The sequence below is a fragment of the Hypomesus transpacificus genome, chromosome 18 (genome assembly GCF_021917145.1).
Source record: "Hypomesus transpacificus isolate Combined female chromosome 18, fHypTra1, whole genome shotgun sequence".
In the NCBI taxonomy this organism is placed as follows: domain Eukaryota; kingdom Metazoa; phylum Chordata; class Actinopteri; order Osmeriformes; family Osmeridae; genus Hypomesus; species Hypomesus transpacificus.
Genome location: NC_061077.1, coordinates 11163076 through 11178791, shown reverse-complemented (window position 1 = coordinate 11178791; position 15716 = coordinate 11163076). Strand labels below are relative to the sequence as shown.

The following is a 15716-nucleotide window of genomic DNA, read 5'->3' as shown; positions in this document are numbered from 1 at the left end:
CAACCCTGGTCCTCAAGTACACCCTGTCCTGCATGTTTTAGATGTTTCCCTGCTCCAACACATCTGATTCAAATGAATGGGTCTATAGTTATGCAGAATTCTGCTAACAACCATTCATTTGAATCAAGTGTGTTGGAAGTTGGAACATCAAAAAAAAAATGCGGGACAGGGGGTACTTGAGGACCAGGGTTGACAACCACTGGATTAGGCTATGTACGCTCTCCCCCTCTGGTCACATGGTTCATTATGTCACACTGACTCAAAACAAAGCATAGGCCTAGGCACGTTTACAAAACATCTGCGTATGCATGTTTCGGTAGGAATTTTAATGTTACGAGCCTTAGTAGTTTTGGCCCCTGGGTTTCTATCACAATGAATTGAGGTGAGTAGCTGCGCAATACATGAATAACTGCATTCAACAGAAAGGATGCTCACACAGAACAGAACATGGATAATCATAACTGGTCATTGCCGTTGTGGATGGTACTGTCAGGCCAAATAGTGTCCTAGGGCCAAATAGTGTCCTACCTGAAGTCACAATGCCGTTCCGAAGCAAGGACGCGTCCGTTGCTATGCCGACCTTAAATTCCTGAGATATTTACGCGTGCTTGCAGGAAACTGTCATGGTTGCTATACTGGTTACTAGGTAGGAAGTTTTGTATTTAGGCTTATGTAAACCAGTTTATTCTACTCTACTATTTAAAGTTTTCACTCGTTTGATAGCTAGTGCTAGCTGTCTAATTGTTTTCGTCAAAAGAATTCACTTATTTAGCATCAATTTTAACAGACCGGGAAGGCAACACGTATAGTATTCTACCTGCGCGCGTTGCTGTCTCAGGAATGTCGAACGAGTGAAAACTTTAAATAGTAGAGTAGAATAAACTGGTTTAAATAAGCCTAAATACAAAACTTCCTACCTAGTAACCAGTATAGCAACCATGACAGTTTCCTGCTTGCACGCGTAAATATCTCAGGAATTTAAGGTCGGCATAGCGACGGACGCGTCCTTGCTTCGGAACGGCATTGTGACGTCAGGTAGGACACTATTTGGCCCTAGGACACTATTTGGCCTGACAGTACCAGTTAGGTCTGACCCAATTCCATGCTTTAACAGAACACACCCAGTTGGGCAAATGTGTACAAACGCAGGACATATCTGATCGTTCTTTGAACTCCCTTTAATGATGTTAACGTCACACTAATACGTAGTACAACAAATACTCTAATGGTTGGATTCATTGGATAACCGGAAATAAAATAACACAAAAATAACCCCATCAGTGACCAGGAGAGTCTAAAATGGAAGCAACCACCAGCTTCCATCAGAGAACCAACATGCTTTGCTTCATTTAGCCACAGGGTGGCACACTGTCCTTTTCAGTCAAAATGCTTCAGCTGGTGTCATAGTCCATTGTGAAGACTCGCATCTATATGATTGTCTAACTCAACTCATTGGGTGGCTGGCTGGTCCCATTCTACCATTATTGCAGTTAGGTTCAATATAAACACCATCCACGTCAGCAATCGCATGGGCCAGTCAAATCACCCTTGCTTGTGCTTGTTGTTACAAGACATTCATTTGAGAAGTTGACAAATGTTAAATGGAAATCAAAAGAACAATTTTAATCTGCTAAAAAGTGAGCTGCTTTAAAAAAAAGGTCTATAAAAACGGGGGTTGGACTTGGCTTAATTTAACATCAAATGTGAGCACTTAAAAATAAAACGAGTCCATCAACAGAGAAAGAAAAGCAGGGAATCCTTAAACTGACGGTAAAAACGGTATTGACCGTGAACATGAATATTACTAAAAATATCAAAAACGACATCGAAGGAACCTTTGTAGAAACCCAGATGGTTTGTTATGAGACGCACACCTTTACTCAAATGCATTTGGTGAAGGCTACCTTCAAAGTCCCTCTAGGACAGTTGTACTCAGCAATTGCCCCAAATATAATCTCACCAACACAAATCAGCACAATTTTAAACAGCACAAGGGGAATCAAAGAAAACGAACGACAGCAAAGAGAGAGAGAGAGAGAGAAGACAGCGGAGTCCGCAAGATGGAGGGCTGTTCAGTTAAGCTCTGATGCTTCAGTGTCTGGGTTGGGGAAGGCGTGAACGGTTGTGTTCTGTGTCGTTAGTCTGTACACGGGGCACGGGGGAGGAGGCCGCCAGAGTTGTTCTGGGGGGAGTCACACGGTCAGTAGAAACAATGAGCCAACAAGTGTATGTGTGTGTGTGTGTGTGTGTGTGTGCGCACATCTCTCTCCAGGTAGTCTCTGCAGCATGGGGCAGAAAAGGGTCTTGCTCTGCCCATGCAGCGCCCCAGCCACCCACTCACACGCTCACGGCCTCCTTCTCCTTCTTGTCTCCGTCCTCGTGCCAGGTGAGCCTCTCTTCATAGAAGGCTATGACAATCTGTGGGCACTTGAGATTGGCCTCTTTGGCGAGCACCAGGTCTGCCTCGTCAGAGTCCTTCCTGCGAGGAGAGAAGGTGGGTGATGGACGCGTTAAAACCGGATCGGTTCTGTGCGGTTGCCGATCAGGCTCAATTGAAGGGTCAAGACCCATCGTGCTCCAAACTGTGGGCATCTTGAGATGTTCAACAAGGACCTCCGTTGAAGAGGGCCTCAATGGACTAATGTGGATCTACAGAACTTCCAACTGCTCTTTACCAATACGATTGTTATTATTTTCATGAAATTAAATCGTTGTTTCTCTGCGTTGTTTTTTTAATTGAACTCTGAAGCAGGATTATGTACAGAAACAATGTGATTTCCACACGTGTCATGTTCCCTCTGCTTGTTAGTTCTTTAGAGCCTAAAATATAAAATTTTATAAGAAAATTATGCTTAGCAAATTCATTCAGAATTCATTCATGAAATTAACTCGTTGTTTCTCTGCGTTGTTTTTTTAATTGAACTCTGAAGCAGGATTATGTACAGAAACAATGTGATTTCCACACGTGTCATGTTCCCTCTGCTTGTTAGTTCTTTAGGGCCTAAAATATCAAATTTTATATGAAAATTATGCTTAGCAAATTCATTCAGAATTCATTCAGACAGCTTATTTAAGCCAAGTCATAACCATATTGAACACTTACATTAGGTTCTATAATAACCGTCTTCTATCTGTGTACTTTGTTGGTGTCTGTAAGACATATCTTTAGTTTTTCCCGGAGGAAGTTGTTTAGAGCCACAGGTGCCAATAACTCCAATAAGGACAGGAGACAAGCAGGAGGAGGACAAGAGACAGGCAGAAGGACGACAGGAGGAGGACAGGAGAAGGAGGACAGGAGACAGGCAGGAGGAGGACAAGAGACAGGCAGAAGGACGACAGGAGGAGGACAGGAGAAGGAGGACAGGAGACAGGCAGAAGGACGACAGGAGGAGGACAGGAGAAGGAGGACAGGAGACAGGCAGGAGGAGGACAAAAGACAGGCAGAAGGATGACAGGAGGAAGACAGGAGAAGGAGGACAGGAATGAGGAAGGAGGACAGGAGACAGGCAGGAGGAGGACGACAGGAGACAGGCAGGAGGAGGACGACAGGCGACAGGCAGGAGGAGGACAGGCGACAGGCAGGAGGACAGGCAGGAGGACAGGCGACAGGCAGGAGGACAGGCGACAGGCAGGAGGAGGACAGAAGACAGGCAGGAGGACATTGCTATGGGGAGCATTATAGCTGCCTTGGTCCTGGGACGTTATATGACTTGATGTTAACTTAGAGGTCAAGGCTACAAGGTCATTTTTGCATTAGTGATGGGGGGGGGGGGGGGGGGGGGGGGGGGGGGGGGGGGGGGGGGGGGGGGGTGAAAAGGTATTGTTTATCATGGGATTGACAAAAGCACTGTTGACAGACCTGGTACTGTGTACCAACATGTGCAACAGTCTGCAGGCTAGCCTTCACGTCAGTCTTGTGTTCCTGTTCCTTTTTAGCCAGTGATCAGAAAGTGAACTCACCATTTCATGAGGAACATGAGGTCTCCACACGAGTCTGTGGCACCGATGATCTTCTCTGGTTCAAGACCTCTCTCAAAGCCACGTGCAACAAGTATTTCATCCTGTAAAAGATGGTCAAATATTATTCCCAACGATGTTGTTAGGGTGATGTTAACAAAAGGTTTCGGGGAAGATGTTGATAGGATACTGTTGCAGTGGGTGGGGTGAGCAGTTTTCACTTTTAAATTTGGGTTGCTTTTAAACATTTATTCAAATGCAAAGCTCAGTCAATAGATTAAGCCATTGTTTAAGGCTCAAGGTGTCAACCAGCAAACAAGTCCTATGGACACAAGTTTCTATGCAAGAGGTCTTTTGTGTTCACAAAGAGTCAGATTTCAGATCACATTACGCCAGAAATAAGATGACATGCTTTGACACGTCTTTGTGAGTACATTTCGGGGTGTTCCACCATACATCCGCAGATGTATACGTTTGGAGCAGAAGAAGCAAGAACAAACTGTAGTGATCTCTTCAGTGGCCTCAATTGCTTACTTCTTTTTTTCTTTTGGGCTTACTGCTGCCCTCCTCATCTTCGTCTGAGTTTCTCCTCTTGCTGCCGCTACTGTCTTTGGAGCGCCCAGAGGGGCCTGAGCTGGACTTGGCTGCCCCACTGCTGGGGGTAGCAGCAGCACCACCACCACTACTACTACTGCTGCTGCTCTTCTTGTAGGTCTTCATGAACTCCGCAATGAGCTCAGGACAGCCTAGATTCTTCTCTGGTTCCCATGTATTGTGCTTCCTGAAAAGAATCACGCAAACATTGTAATAAAGAGATGTGTACGTTAGCTTGCTTACATACCTATACGAATCTGTAAACATTAGGAATCAATTAAGTGCAAAGATTATTAGCGATTTCAATTAACTTACTCTGAATAGCCTTTCCACTTGAGGAAAAATTCAACTCGGCCCTTCGTTACCCTTCTGTCCAACACCTTTTCAACAACATACTCTTCTTCCTCTGAAGACGAGGAACCATCTTCACGACTCTTCTTTCCCATGGCTAATAATCCGCTAGAGCAAGAGAAATCGCTTGCTAGCTAGCGAACTATCGATGGCTATCTTGACTGAATCAAACTGGAAAATACCTGAACAAAAAAGTTGATTATAGAAAGCGACAGCTAGATCTGATATGTTAATTAGTAGCTATGAGGATTAGAAGGTGAATACAAATAATTACATATATAACTAGGTAACTATGGATGTGCTATTGCCGAGGTAGCATGTGGGCTACTTTGCTCGTACGTCTAATGAGTACTGTTAGCCGACTAAGCTAACATGGCGCATGATATTGCTAGTTTGCTAGCTAGCTAGCCGTTACACAGGCGATGGTAGCATCTAGCAGTAGATATTTGAGGTATAGCTTAGAGATACAAATGCAAACTTACTATATGAAGACGGTTACTTCCAAACCTCTTATCCTTAAATGCCACAATTCACTAAAATACGAAGTCACGGTCTTTTTTGCAAGCAAGACTGGGTTGTGTCCGGCGTGCACTGCTTTCTTCTTATCAAGCTTCCTTCCTTTCCTTCTCAAACTGACCTGGTTGGCTCTTTTGCCTGCTCTGCGTAAAAAGCGCGCGCTAATGCAACGCACAATGGCGATTCGTGAAAAACACACACACAAAAAAACAACTTCAGATTTACTTAAATGTGATTTTTGATTGGCTGGTGACTCTTGGCTGAATTAAATGTACATTATAATCATATTCAAATTAGATATAGATATATATTGAAGCCACGGACGCTTCATCTACCAATCATAAGAGTCTACTGAAGCTATTTCCTAGACGGATTGCTGGCCATGATTGATATGATTAATTTCTCCAATACGGAAGGAATCGAATTATAACGTGAGGATACTTGGTTCACGACTACATGTCCTGTATAGAAACTCCAACCGTAATAGTGGAAAATGTCTATTCGAGACAGTTTTATTGTGTTCTTGTGATTATGTCTTGTGTTTTGGGTCCGTACATAACATAATGATAAACTACATTAACCAGCATGCTCTTTCTACCTGGCAACCTTTTTACAGTTACGTAGTATCAATAAAGTGTATGCCTATCAGCAGTTGCTATTGTAGCGGTATTGGACATGTCTACTGATTGACAGTAGTTTATCCAACCGAATTGAAGGAAGCAGGCCTTCACCAGAGCGAGCGGGAATGCGAACCAATAGTTGCACGAAAGAGGCGTATCCTTTTCTATTTATTGGACTCCATTACATTTCTACTCGGCTGTCGCAGATCTGCTCCACTCGAACAAGTCACACGGAATCGAGAAATTTCCATCAGCAGAATGTCGAAAGAGGTGAGTTTTGTAATGTGTGCATCAGTTGTGGTAAAATGTGTCACATCGTAAATGACTGCAGGGGTATTGGTAAATGCAATGTAAACATTTACTGTGGGATAACCAAATATCGTATCCTGCTATTTTGCTTTCTAGCTAGCCATCGATAGGCCGCCATCTTAAAAGAAGGTAGGCCTCGTGGCCTGCTTTGTTCGTGCGGTTTTAGTTATCTCGGAATGTAGCGTTAGTTGTTTAAAGATACCAACGTGTAAATATTCGACGCTATGCAATGTTAACGTAATACGTTGTATATGTTTTATAAAACATAGGGACTGAATGGGAACATGATCGAGTAATGTTTGTTGATACGTTAGCTTTGCAATCAGAATGGCGGCGCTGACGATCCCCTCCGCCTGCATCGTGGGCATTGTTGTTCATAAGACTTTTCACCCCGTAGTTTGCATTATTATGATATCTGTGTAAATACTTTGTGTGAAACAGGCGTATGCCCAGCGCGTAAACGAAATGTTTATATTTAACAGGCTTCACGCGAACCTGAGCAGCTCCGCAAGCTGTTCATCGGAGGCTTGAGCTTTGAGACCACCGACGAAAGCCTGCGAGCACACTTCGAACAATGGGGCTCCCTTACAGACTGTGTGGTGAGTTAAGTTGCTTATATAAAAACAAATGTTTGATGGTATTTTAATTCATTTGTTAAATGTAAGCTGTTTCAAACTGTTTTTTTAATAATCAAATAATCTTCAGGTTATGAGGGATCCAGCAAACAAGCGCTCGAGAGGATTTGGCTTTGTCACTTACTCCTCTGTGACAGAAGTTGATGCTGCAATGGAAGCTCGTCCTCACAAAGTTGATGGCAGGCTTGTGGAGCCAAAGAGGGCAGTTTCTCGAGAGGTAAGATTCTCCCATTGACCCGCTTGATTTACCCACTGATCAGTCATGTTTAGGTATCTAACTCGAGAGTTAATCTAATGGTTATTGTTATTTAGGACTCGAGCCGGCCTGGTGCTCACGTCACAGTGAAGAAGATCTTTGTCGGTGGCATCAAGGAAGACACTGAAGAGTCCCATCTTCGTGATTACTTTGAGCAGTATGGGAAGATTGAGGTCATAGACATCATGACAGACCGCAACAGTGGCAAAAAGAGGGGATTCGGTTTTGTAACATTCGACGACCACGACGCAGTAGACAGGATCGTCAGTAAGTGGATTGGCAGTGCGTTTAATCGTCTTTTATTTTGATTTCCAATAAGCCTTCACTCTTTAACTATGTCATTTTTGTCCCCCAGTCCAGAAATACCACACTGTCAACGGCCACAACTGCGAAGTGAGGAAGGCGCTGTCGAGACAGGAAATGCAAGGATCGCCCATGGGTGGAATGAGAGGTGAGCTTAATAACCACTCTAGTGCTTTTCTGAGGAGGCCCCCCCATCACGCCAAGACCACAGCAGTCAACGGCTTGTTTTTTTTACAGGCCGTGGAGGCTCCGGTAATTACGGCCGAGGTGGGGGCTATGGAGGTAATGATTTTGACCGAGACGGATACTTCGGTGGCCGTGGTATGTGGTCCAGCACCACTTGTCTTTATTCCTACCTTGTTTGAACCTGTGTGCTTAACCTCTGGTGATTGTTTCAATATACTTTAGGTGACGCTGACTCGGGTTCTGTTTCAGGCGGAAGAGGGGGTGGATATGGAGGTGGAGATGGTTACAACAATGGTTATGGAGGTGGAGATGGTAAGAGTTAGGATCTGGTGTGGCCATAGAGCTGTGTTGAGTGTTGGTCTGGCTGTGGTTCTATGACCCTTTTACTTTCCCAGGTGGCTATGGAGGAGGCCCTGGCGGTTACGGTGGTGGTAACCGTGGCTACGGAGGAGGACAAGGCTACGGCAACCAGGGCGGCGGAGGCTACGGAGGAGGAGGAGGAAACGGCTACGACAGCTACAACAACGGGAACGGCAATTTCGGTGGTGGTGGGTAGACTTGGAGTTGAGCATGAACCTGACTGTGTTGGTCATCTCTTCTGTTGGTTAACATTTCACCACTTAAATTACAGGAAACTTCGGAGGTGGCGGCGGTGGCAGCAACTACAACGACTTTGGAAACTACAACAACCAGGCGTCCAACTATGGTCCCATGAAGGGCAACAACTTTGGCAGTGGTGGTGGTGGCGGCGGTGGTGGTGGAAGGACCTCAGGCCCATATGGAGGTGTGTACTGCATGACCGTGACGTGACCCAACCAGAAACTCCTGAATGGTTTCTTTTGGAACCATCTAGAACGTCTGCCCGCTAACCGGGCCGTTGTTTCCCATCAGGTGGATATGGAGGTGGCTCAAGTGGCGGCGGCGGCGGCGGTGGTGGATATGGAGGTGGATCCGGCGGAAGACGATTCTAGATAATGGGAGAATGGTGAGCACCAAAACATTAAGTGTGAGCTCAATGTAAACCCAGTGTGGTCTTGAGTAGATACCAGTGTAAGCCTACCAGCAGGGCACACCACACTTGTTATGCAAGTCATGTAGATTTGATATCGACCCGAGTGATACTTTATCATTTAAAAAGAATGCTCACTCTGGATTTAAATGTAGGTCACATTCCAAAAAGTCAGTTCACAGTTGTAACTATGTTGTTCCGTATTGTTCAACAGGACTGAGTACTTAGGAGAGGAGAGCGAGAGAAGTGACAGGGCAGCTGCAGGTTTACCCCATAGATCTGCTCAGCCAAACAGTTGTGGCAGGTTACAGCTGCTACAAAGAAGAGATGTACAATAGAGAATCATGGCGGGGGATTCGTAAAAAAAATGTTGTCACCCGGGATTTTATATTTTTATGTTTCTGGAAAGCAAGCATTCCATGAGGTTTTATGTCGATTTCTTTCCTTTGCGTATGGTTTTTATTTTTGTGTAACTGCAACCCAATCAAGATGAAATAAACCACCTTTCAGTTTTTTTAAAAACACTGTTCAGTCGTGTTAGCATCTTTTAGGGGTTTGGGAGCGGGAGGGTGCTCTGGAGGTGTTGTACAAATGCTCTCGTTATTGAGGGATGTCAATTGTTAAGTCAGAACCATCTGTTCTTGGTATGAAGAGAAGCAATGTGATAAATGGAAGACTTCCATCTGGCTAGAACTGTGTAGTAAAATCATCGGACCAACGCTAGACTACAGAAAATGATTTTTCGAGCTTCCCAGAGAAGTCAAGTGAGTGGGGGAGAACAGTGAGTGGTTCCATAGCATGGGAGTACTCCTGATGTCTGGTCTCACACTGGAGAGGTAGTGTTCGTCAGTGAGTCCCAGCACTGACACTGAAGCACACCTGAGTGGTTTGGGCAAGCTCATCCGGAGGAGGCTAGCTTACATGCAAAGTCTTGAGGCTAGCCATGGAAGCCAGCTGAGGGAGAGACGTAGCAAAGTCCACATCCAGGAGCAGACAAGCAGGGGAGAGTGAGTACAGAAGGCATGTGAGACTAGCAAGCAGCAGCTACCAAAGGGCTAAAATGCTCTCTGTAGGTAAGACCAGAATTTTCACCTACTGTTAGTTCTGTTAAATATCATGTTCTGTAGTTGGTAGAGTAAGCACTTGTTTAGTCATGAGTAGCAGTCGTAATGACCATGTCAGATTTTGACACCAATGCCCCACTATGTAAAAAAAAAAAAAAGAATGGGCCTGAACATTTTCATAACGTTTAAATGTGTAATGCATGCTGGTGTAAACACAACTCCTGTCTTATCTTTCTGACGTCGCTTTTCATGAAGTTCTGTCGTTCTTACGTCTTCCTTTCTGCCTTTCAGGAGCCAGATGTCTGACCTGTGGAGTGCACAACCAAGCACATTGTGTTCGCCCCTGTGACCGTTAAATGAGGTATAACCTGTGAAGTTTGTAGTCTTTCAGCAAGTCATCTTTCAGTAAGTGTAAGTCACAAGACATTTTTCTGAAATGTGTTTTCTTTTGCAGGGTGAGCGAGGGGAGATGTTACACAATTTTTATATTTGTCTGCTGTGCATACATTTTAAACTTTTTTTATCAATAAATTATTTTGTATACGAAATGTCTTATAACTGTTTTATTACTGCAAAGGAAACTGTATAAAAAGAACGCTGAAATTGTAGCCTGGTATTGCTAGACAATGTTGCAAATACATAGTCTTGAACCTGATTGCATCACCAAGCACACTGTTCGCCCCTATGACAATTTAATAAGGTATAATATCATTACATTTATAATATAAAAAGGGTTGTTTTCAAAATGTCTGGTTGCAACTGGATAGATGCAACAAAGACCATCAGACCTGCTCCATATTAGAAATACTGGTGCCCGCTACTTTCCATGCCGTAGGTAAATCTGTTTGAATGGGAGGATGGCCAGAGCAAATAAATGTGAGTTTGCAACTTGGTCTGGTTCCCAGGCTAGATGAATTGTGGAGTAGCTATTTATTTAGCTACATATTGTACATATTTACAGATGTAAACGTAAAATTGGGCACCAATGCGGTATTTCAAATGCATACTGAATGTAGATACTAAACAGTTAAAACAATTTCTGTAACTGCCATTCCCAAGTCTAGTTTTGAACATTTAAATTTATTTCAGACAGGTCCGTTATACTGTCATGGCAAAGTAATGACAATGAGAAATCAGTGAGAAAAAAGCAACGTGAATCATTCTCCATCCAGTATTGAGTTGCGCAGCACCAGATATATATTGCCATCGGGGCTCTGCTGTAAAGTGTAGTCTTCAATAGAGTATGGGTGTCCATCCTCGTCTCTCAGCTGAGCGAAAACCTCAGTGTACAAGTCTGTGAGCCGGCATCGCACCATGGACAGGCTCCTCTGGAACTCCAGTCTCTCCCGTGCCAGGTGGTCTCTCTGGGCCTGGAGCTGGCCCAGCTCCCCCTCCAGCTGGACAATGTTCTCCAGCTTCCTCTTCCTGCAGTTCTGAGCTGCCACTTTGTTCTTTCCACGCCGTCTGATGTCACGGACCAGTGCCATTTGAGAGTCTGCCAGGGTGTATTGTGTAAGGAGTTCATTAAAGTCGTCCACCGGTAGATTGATGATCTTCTCCAGAGGGAAAGGGATCTTCAAGGCCAGAGCGCGACGCTCATCTCTGCTTAGGTGAACAGCAGCTGTGGAAACAGAGTTCCTCCTGGGCTTCACATACAGAGCCTGGCAGGAGCCCCCTCTGCTGGCGACACCAGATGTGTTTGAATACAAGTCAGATAGGGCACTAGAGAGAGTTTGCTGCTGTTTCGGAGGCCCACAGGGCTGTAGGTGAAGGTGTGTGTGGGGGGGGGTTGAACCTGGCTGTGAGGAGAAGAATGAAGACAGGGCTCCATGGTAATGGTAAGACTCATTAGGGTGCTGATAGTCGATTGGGTACAAAACGCCTCCTCTCCCACTCCCCTCACCCATACCTTCCATCTCCCCATCATTGAAGTTTAGGGCAATGTTTGTGCCCTGGTATGCAGCTACACCAGTCATGGCGTTTTCTGGAGAAGCCAAAGGAGGACTGGAGCCCAGGGAAAGACCAGAGTCTGATTCCAGATCATCACCTGCCTGTGTATGTTCAGTCTGTTCATGTAGAAGACTCCCAGGCATCTGGCAACTAATACCCTGTGTGAGGCCAGCACTGTCTTTCCCATGCGATTCGCCAACACATGGCAGGTTCACATGGTCCAGCAGGCACATGGTCAGTGGAGGCTGCAGGAGATTCGAAGGATCGGGCAGTAGCCTGGCGTTGAGCTGAGAACCTGAATGCACGTACTGTGTCCCAGCATCGGTGCCTAGACGCTGGCAGGCTGGCATCACATCAGAGTAGGATCCATGGAAAGCGGTGGCCACAGAGTTGAGGTCACAGCCAGAGGAGAGGGGCTGGGGCGTCTGACCAACCTCAAACGATCCCAGAGGCACTATTGTCTCCATTGGGTGGTACTGGACGGCCTCATAAGGACCCTCACCAGGAATCTGGAACTCCTGCAACAGGAAAGTAAGACACAGTACTATTTTATTTGAAAGATGTAATTCAATCTTGGATTTGGAATGGCAGGTGCAGTCATAAAAAAGGGCCTGCTATAATGAAATAATCAATCAGTAATCAATTCTGCGTGAGGCTTAACAGTCGCTTTAGTTATAATAATAATATAGCAGCGCTATAGACTCGTGGCATATTGAGGAGCATTGGTATGCTGTGCTGATATCACATCTATATCACTATAATGCATCACATCAAGACATGACATTGCAAAGTGGATTATACCCCCCCCTCCTCCACACACACACACACACACATTGCTGTGCCACCCATAGCTTCTGAAGGTCCCTCTAGTTGCGATCAGGTTTCATGTGGAAACAGATGGTCATTGTGCCGTGCAGGGGACTGCTCGCAACATACAGCATTTGGCCCTCTTTCTCCCTGTGTCTTTATCCTGCCATCACTCAATTGGCCCATTGTTATCAGCCTCACCTGAGTGTGTGTTGGTCTGGAGGGGTCTTGGTGCGGGATAGGCTCAGGAAGGTATGCACTGAGTTTGAGCTGTGTCTATTGGGTTCTATGTTCATGGACTAGGGACTTCTTAGGTTCAAAACGTCAAGATCTGTTCTGGTTTGTGCGTTGGTGTTTTGTATGTGAGGTGAGGTTTTCCAGTGGATGTCAACAAATTGAGGTGACCATTATGATTCATAAATGATGTATGAACATTTTCAGCAAATGTTATCCTGGATCCTGTCAAATCAGTGTTGTAGAGACACTGGAGTCACTATGCTCACCTGCAGCTCTGTGATGGCCATCAGTTCCTGCCAGGCCAAGTCCATGTCTGTGTCCTGGGGGCCTCCATGTGATCTGGCTCCAGGGGCGCTGGTTAGCATCGACGTTCCCCCGCACAGCCTCCCCGGGGCAGCCAGTACCTGATGACGGAGGAGACAGGGCTGGACTGGTCACCTTTGGGATTTGTTTGGGCAGGTTGTAAGTACATATACAAAGATGCCATTACATTGTTTCACATACAGAAAGAATTAGATACAATCAGCAGAGGTGCTTTCAAGGAGATTAAACCTAGATCTAGAATTTGCTTTCAATAAAAAAATTATGTATTACATCAGTGTTAGACTGTACAATATCTGCCATTACAGTGTTAGTAGTGTTCGTAGTGTTCGTATATTTCTCCATATGTGGTGTAGACCGACCTCACAGTTTCTCCTCAAAGGGAGCAGATAGTTGGCTGTCGAACACATTCAGGACAGACTCTCGTTGCAGTGAACCCTCCTGGGGATGAGAGATAGAGATATCAGCAATTCAAAGCACATGACATACCCTTACTTTCAGTAACAATATGTCAACCACTTGAAAACATCCAGGAAAGAACAATCATATTTGACTATACCTATACTATAAACATAACTACTACAGAGGCTAGATTCTGCTTCATCACCCTCCAAAGTGCCAGCCCGCTGACAGTGAATGAGTTGTTTGGGGGATTTTCATAGATGGACTCTTGGTACATTTGAAGCCCGCCGTGCCGTTGGTCTGGTTAATTCCTCCTATCAGCTAGGCTGGGAGCCACCATGCCAGGGCCTGATAAGACAATCTGCTGGAAGACAGCAGCCCCCCCTCCTCCTCTGCAAGTGAACGTCCTGGCTACAGTCCTGGAAGTACTGTGTGTTTGTGTTCAACACACATGTACATGTATCAACACACATGTAGTCATGTGGATGTCCTGGAGGTACCTTTGACACCTGAATCCCTTGGTGTATTGTAAAGGCCAATATTCCCATATGATGCGTATACTTTCAGTATTACAGTAATCTAAACATGATATTATGACCAGGGGTTTCAGCTGTTTAATGTCAAGCATTCATTTGCTTACGGGAAGGAGTATCATTAATGCAATCACAACCATTCCAAAACAATAATTGTTGACATATGATCCATGACCCTGGGGTGTTATTTATCCTATCAATTCAGTTCATATTTATCATATGATATTATGTATCATGAACCGGTTTCCTTGCCTATTGTAACCAACATTGGCTTGTTGTGACATCCCTTCATATCCTGCCCTCACCACTGTTATGATAAAGCTGTTTCCTGTCATACACAAGGAGACATGGATGTGTAATGGTAAACCATGTCATTGGGTTGTAAGTTTGCCTTCTTTTAACGTGATAAATGTTGTAGGCCAAGCATTAAGAATATTGTCAATGAACGACTGGGTGGTGAAGTGTACAAGTTCCAAATGTACCATGTACAAGTAATCCATGAACTGGCATTTTTCAAAATCACTTAAGATTATGGGACAGTAGAAGTTGGCGTCTTATTTATTAGATAACCTTTTTGTCATTGCAGGGGTCAATTTGTGTAGCATGGATTGATAATGGAAACCTTGAGGACAACAAACTGTTTTAAAACTATTCAATATACTTTGACTTCAACACATTATAAAGACACATTATATGTGTCTTTCTAAAGAAACAAAGTTTGACAATATAATGGTTAAACTAATTTACAATATATCATGTCCAGAAAAACTTTTATATATTCAAGATCTGAAAGAAGCAATGTTTTAGCATGATTTCGCAAAGAAAAAAGCAGCTTATGGAAAGCTGTGTAGGCAATGCAGGGCTTGAAGAAACATACCTGAGGAACATTTCTCTGTTTCTTCAACAGGTGTTCGGAGACTAAAAAGTCCTCAGATGTGGAACATAATCCTTGTACTGATGGAGCTAACAGACTAACAGAAGTCTTCAATCTCTTTGGTCTGGACAGTACACTTTTTAAAACCAACCATCTAAAAGACTGCATGTGCTTTCACTCTCTCTCTCGATCTCTCTCTGTGTCTGTCACTCTCTGCCCCGCTGCACAGTCAGTCACCGGCATAAATGGGATGGGTCTGTGATGAGAGCAGCGTTCCTGTAAAGCACCCACACAACACCACACTTTTTTTGCCCTCTCGTATCCCAACCCCAAAATTTCCCCTTTTTTCCACATGCAAACCACAAGCCAGTGGTCTGGCAAACCCCAGAATATATCCCGGCTAGTGTTCACACATGTTTACAAATGTTTAAAAAAAGTAATACTTTGACCATTTTAAATCAGCATTCAGGCAACATGCCCAAATCATTATTGATCAAAGCCAGCCAAAAGACCCCACCACCTAAAACACACAACCTTAAGTTCTGTGCCTCTACTAATTGTGCTGACTAGTACACATATGAAGAGTGTGACTGGGAGCACCTGGAGCTGAAGCTGGCATTGCTGTGAGGGCCCTGTGCAGGCGGGGGTGGGCTGGAGTCTGGATGAAGACTTGGTTTAGTGAGGGATGGAATGTACACCTCCAGCAGGTAAGAAAGGCCACATTGTTCCTATATCTGGCAGAGCAACCACCAAGGGAGAGAGAGGAGCAGGGGGGAGAATGGAGGGGAGCGT

At 44.7% G+C, this 15716-nt stretch overlaps 3 protein-coding genes across 13 annotated transcripts; 1 reads left to right on the top strand and 2 right to left on the bottom strand.

The window, feature by feature from the left end:
• Positions 1-1151: 1151 nt before the first annotated feature.
• cbx5 (chromobox homolog 5 (HP1 alpha homolog, Drosophila)) lies at positions 1152-5618 on the bottom strand. Its single transcript, XM_047040825.1, has 5 exons — positions 5385-5618; positions 4867-5084; positions 4492-4738; positions 3961-4061; positions 1152-2479 (listed from the first exon to the last, which is right to left on the bottom strand). The coding sequence occupies exons 2-5, from the start codon at positions 4995-4997 to the stop codon at positions 2338-2340; spliced, it is 621 nt and encodes a 206-aa protein (XP_046896781.1). The 5' UTR covers positions 4998-5084; positions 5385-5618; the 3' UTR covers positions 1152-2337.
• Positions 5619-6201: 583 nt separating this feature from the next.
• Positions 6202-9260, top strand: hnrnpa1b (heterogeneous nuclear ribonucleoprotein A1b). 9 transcript variants are annotated; one of them, XM_047040770.1, is made up of 11 exons: positions 6202-6308; positions 6830-6946; positions 7053-7199; positions 7295-7505; positions 7594-7689; positions 7779-7823; positions 7950-8009; positions 8123-8275; positions 8359-8511; positions 8619-8712; positions 8951-9260. In XM_047040770.1, exons 1-10 carry the CDS (start codon positions 6297-6299, stop codon positions 8696-8698), a joined length of 1074 nt encoding a protein of 357 aa, XP_046896726.1. In that variant the 5' UTR covers positions 6202-6296; the 3' UTR covers positions 8699-8712; positions 8951-9260. The 9 variants fall into 9 exon arrangements, with proteins under 9 accessions (XP_046896726.1, XP_046896724.1, XP_046896725.1 ...); XM_047040768.1 differs by having other exon boundaries at positions 7950-8039; XM_047040769.1 differs by having other exon boundaries at positions 7779-7862; positions 7977-8009.
• Positions 9261-10256: 996 nt separating this feature from the next.
• nfe2 (nuclear factor, erythroid 2) lies at positions 10257-15159 on the bottom strand. 3 transcript variants are annotated; one of them, XM_047040710.1, is made up of 4 exons: positions 14928-15159; positions 13478-13556; positions 13061-13232; positions 10257-12294 (listed from the first exon to the last, which is right to left on the bottom strand). In XM_047040710.1, exons 2-4 carry the CDS (start codon positions 13523-13525, stop codon positions 10958-10960), a joined length of 1557 nt encoding a protein of 518 aa, XP_046896666.1. In that variant the 5' UTR covers positions 13526-13556; positions 14928-15159; the 3' UTR covers positions 10257-10957. The 3 variants fall into 3 exon arrangements, with proteins under 3 accessions (XP_046896666.1, XP_046896667.1, XP_046896668.1); XM_047040711.1 differs by having other exon boundaries at positions 10257-12268; positions 13061-13198; XM_047040712.1 differs by lacking the exon at positions 14928-15159 and having other exon boundaries at positions 10257-12268; positions 13478-13554.
• Positions 15160-15716: the final 557 nt, after the last annotated feature.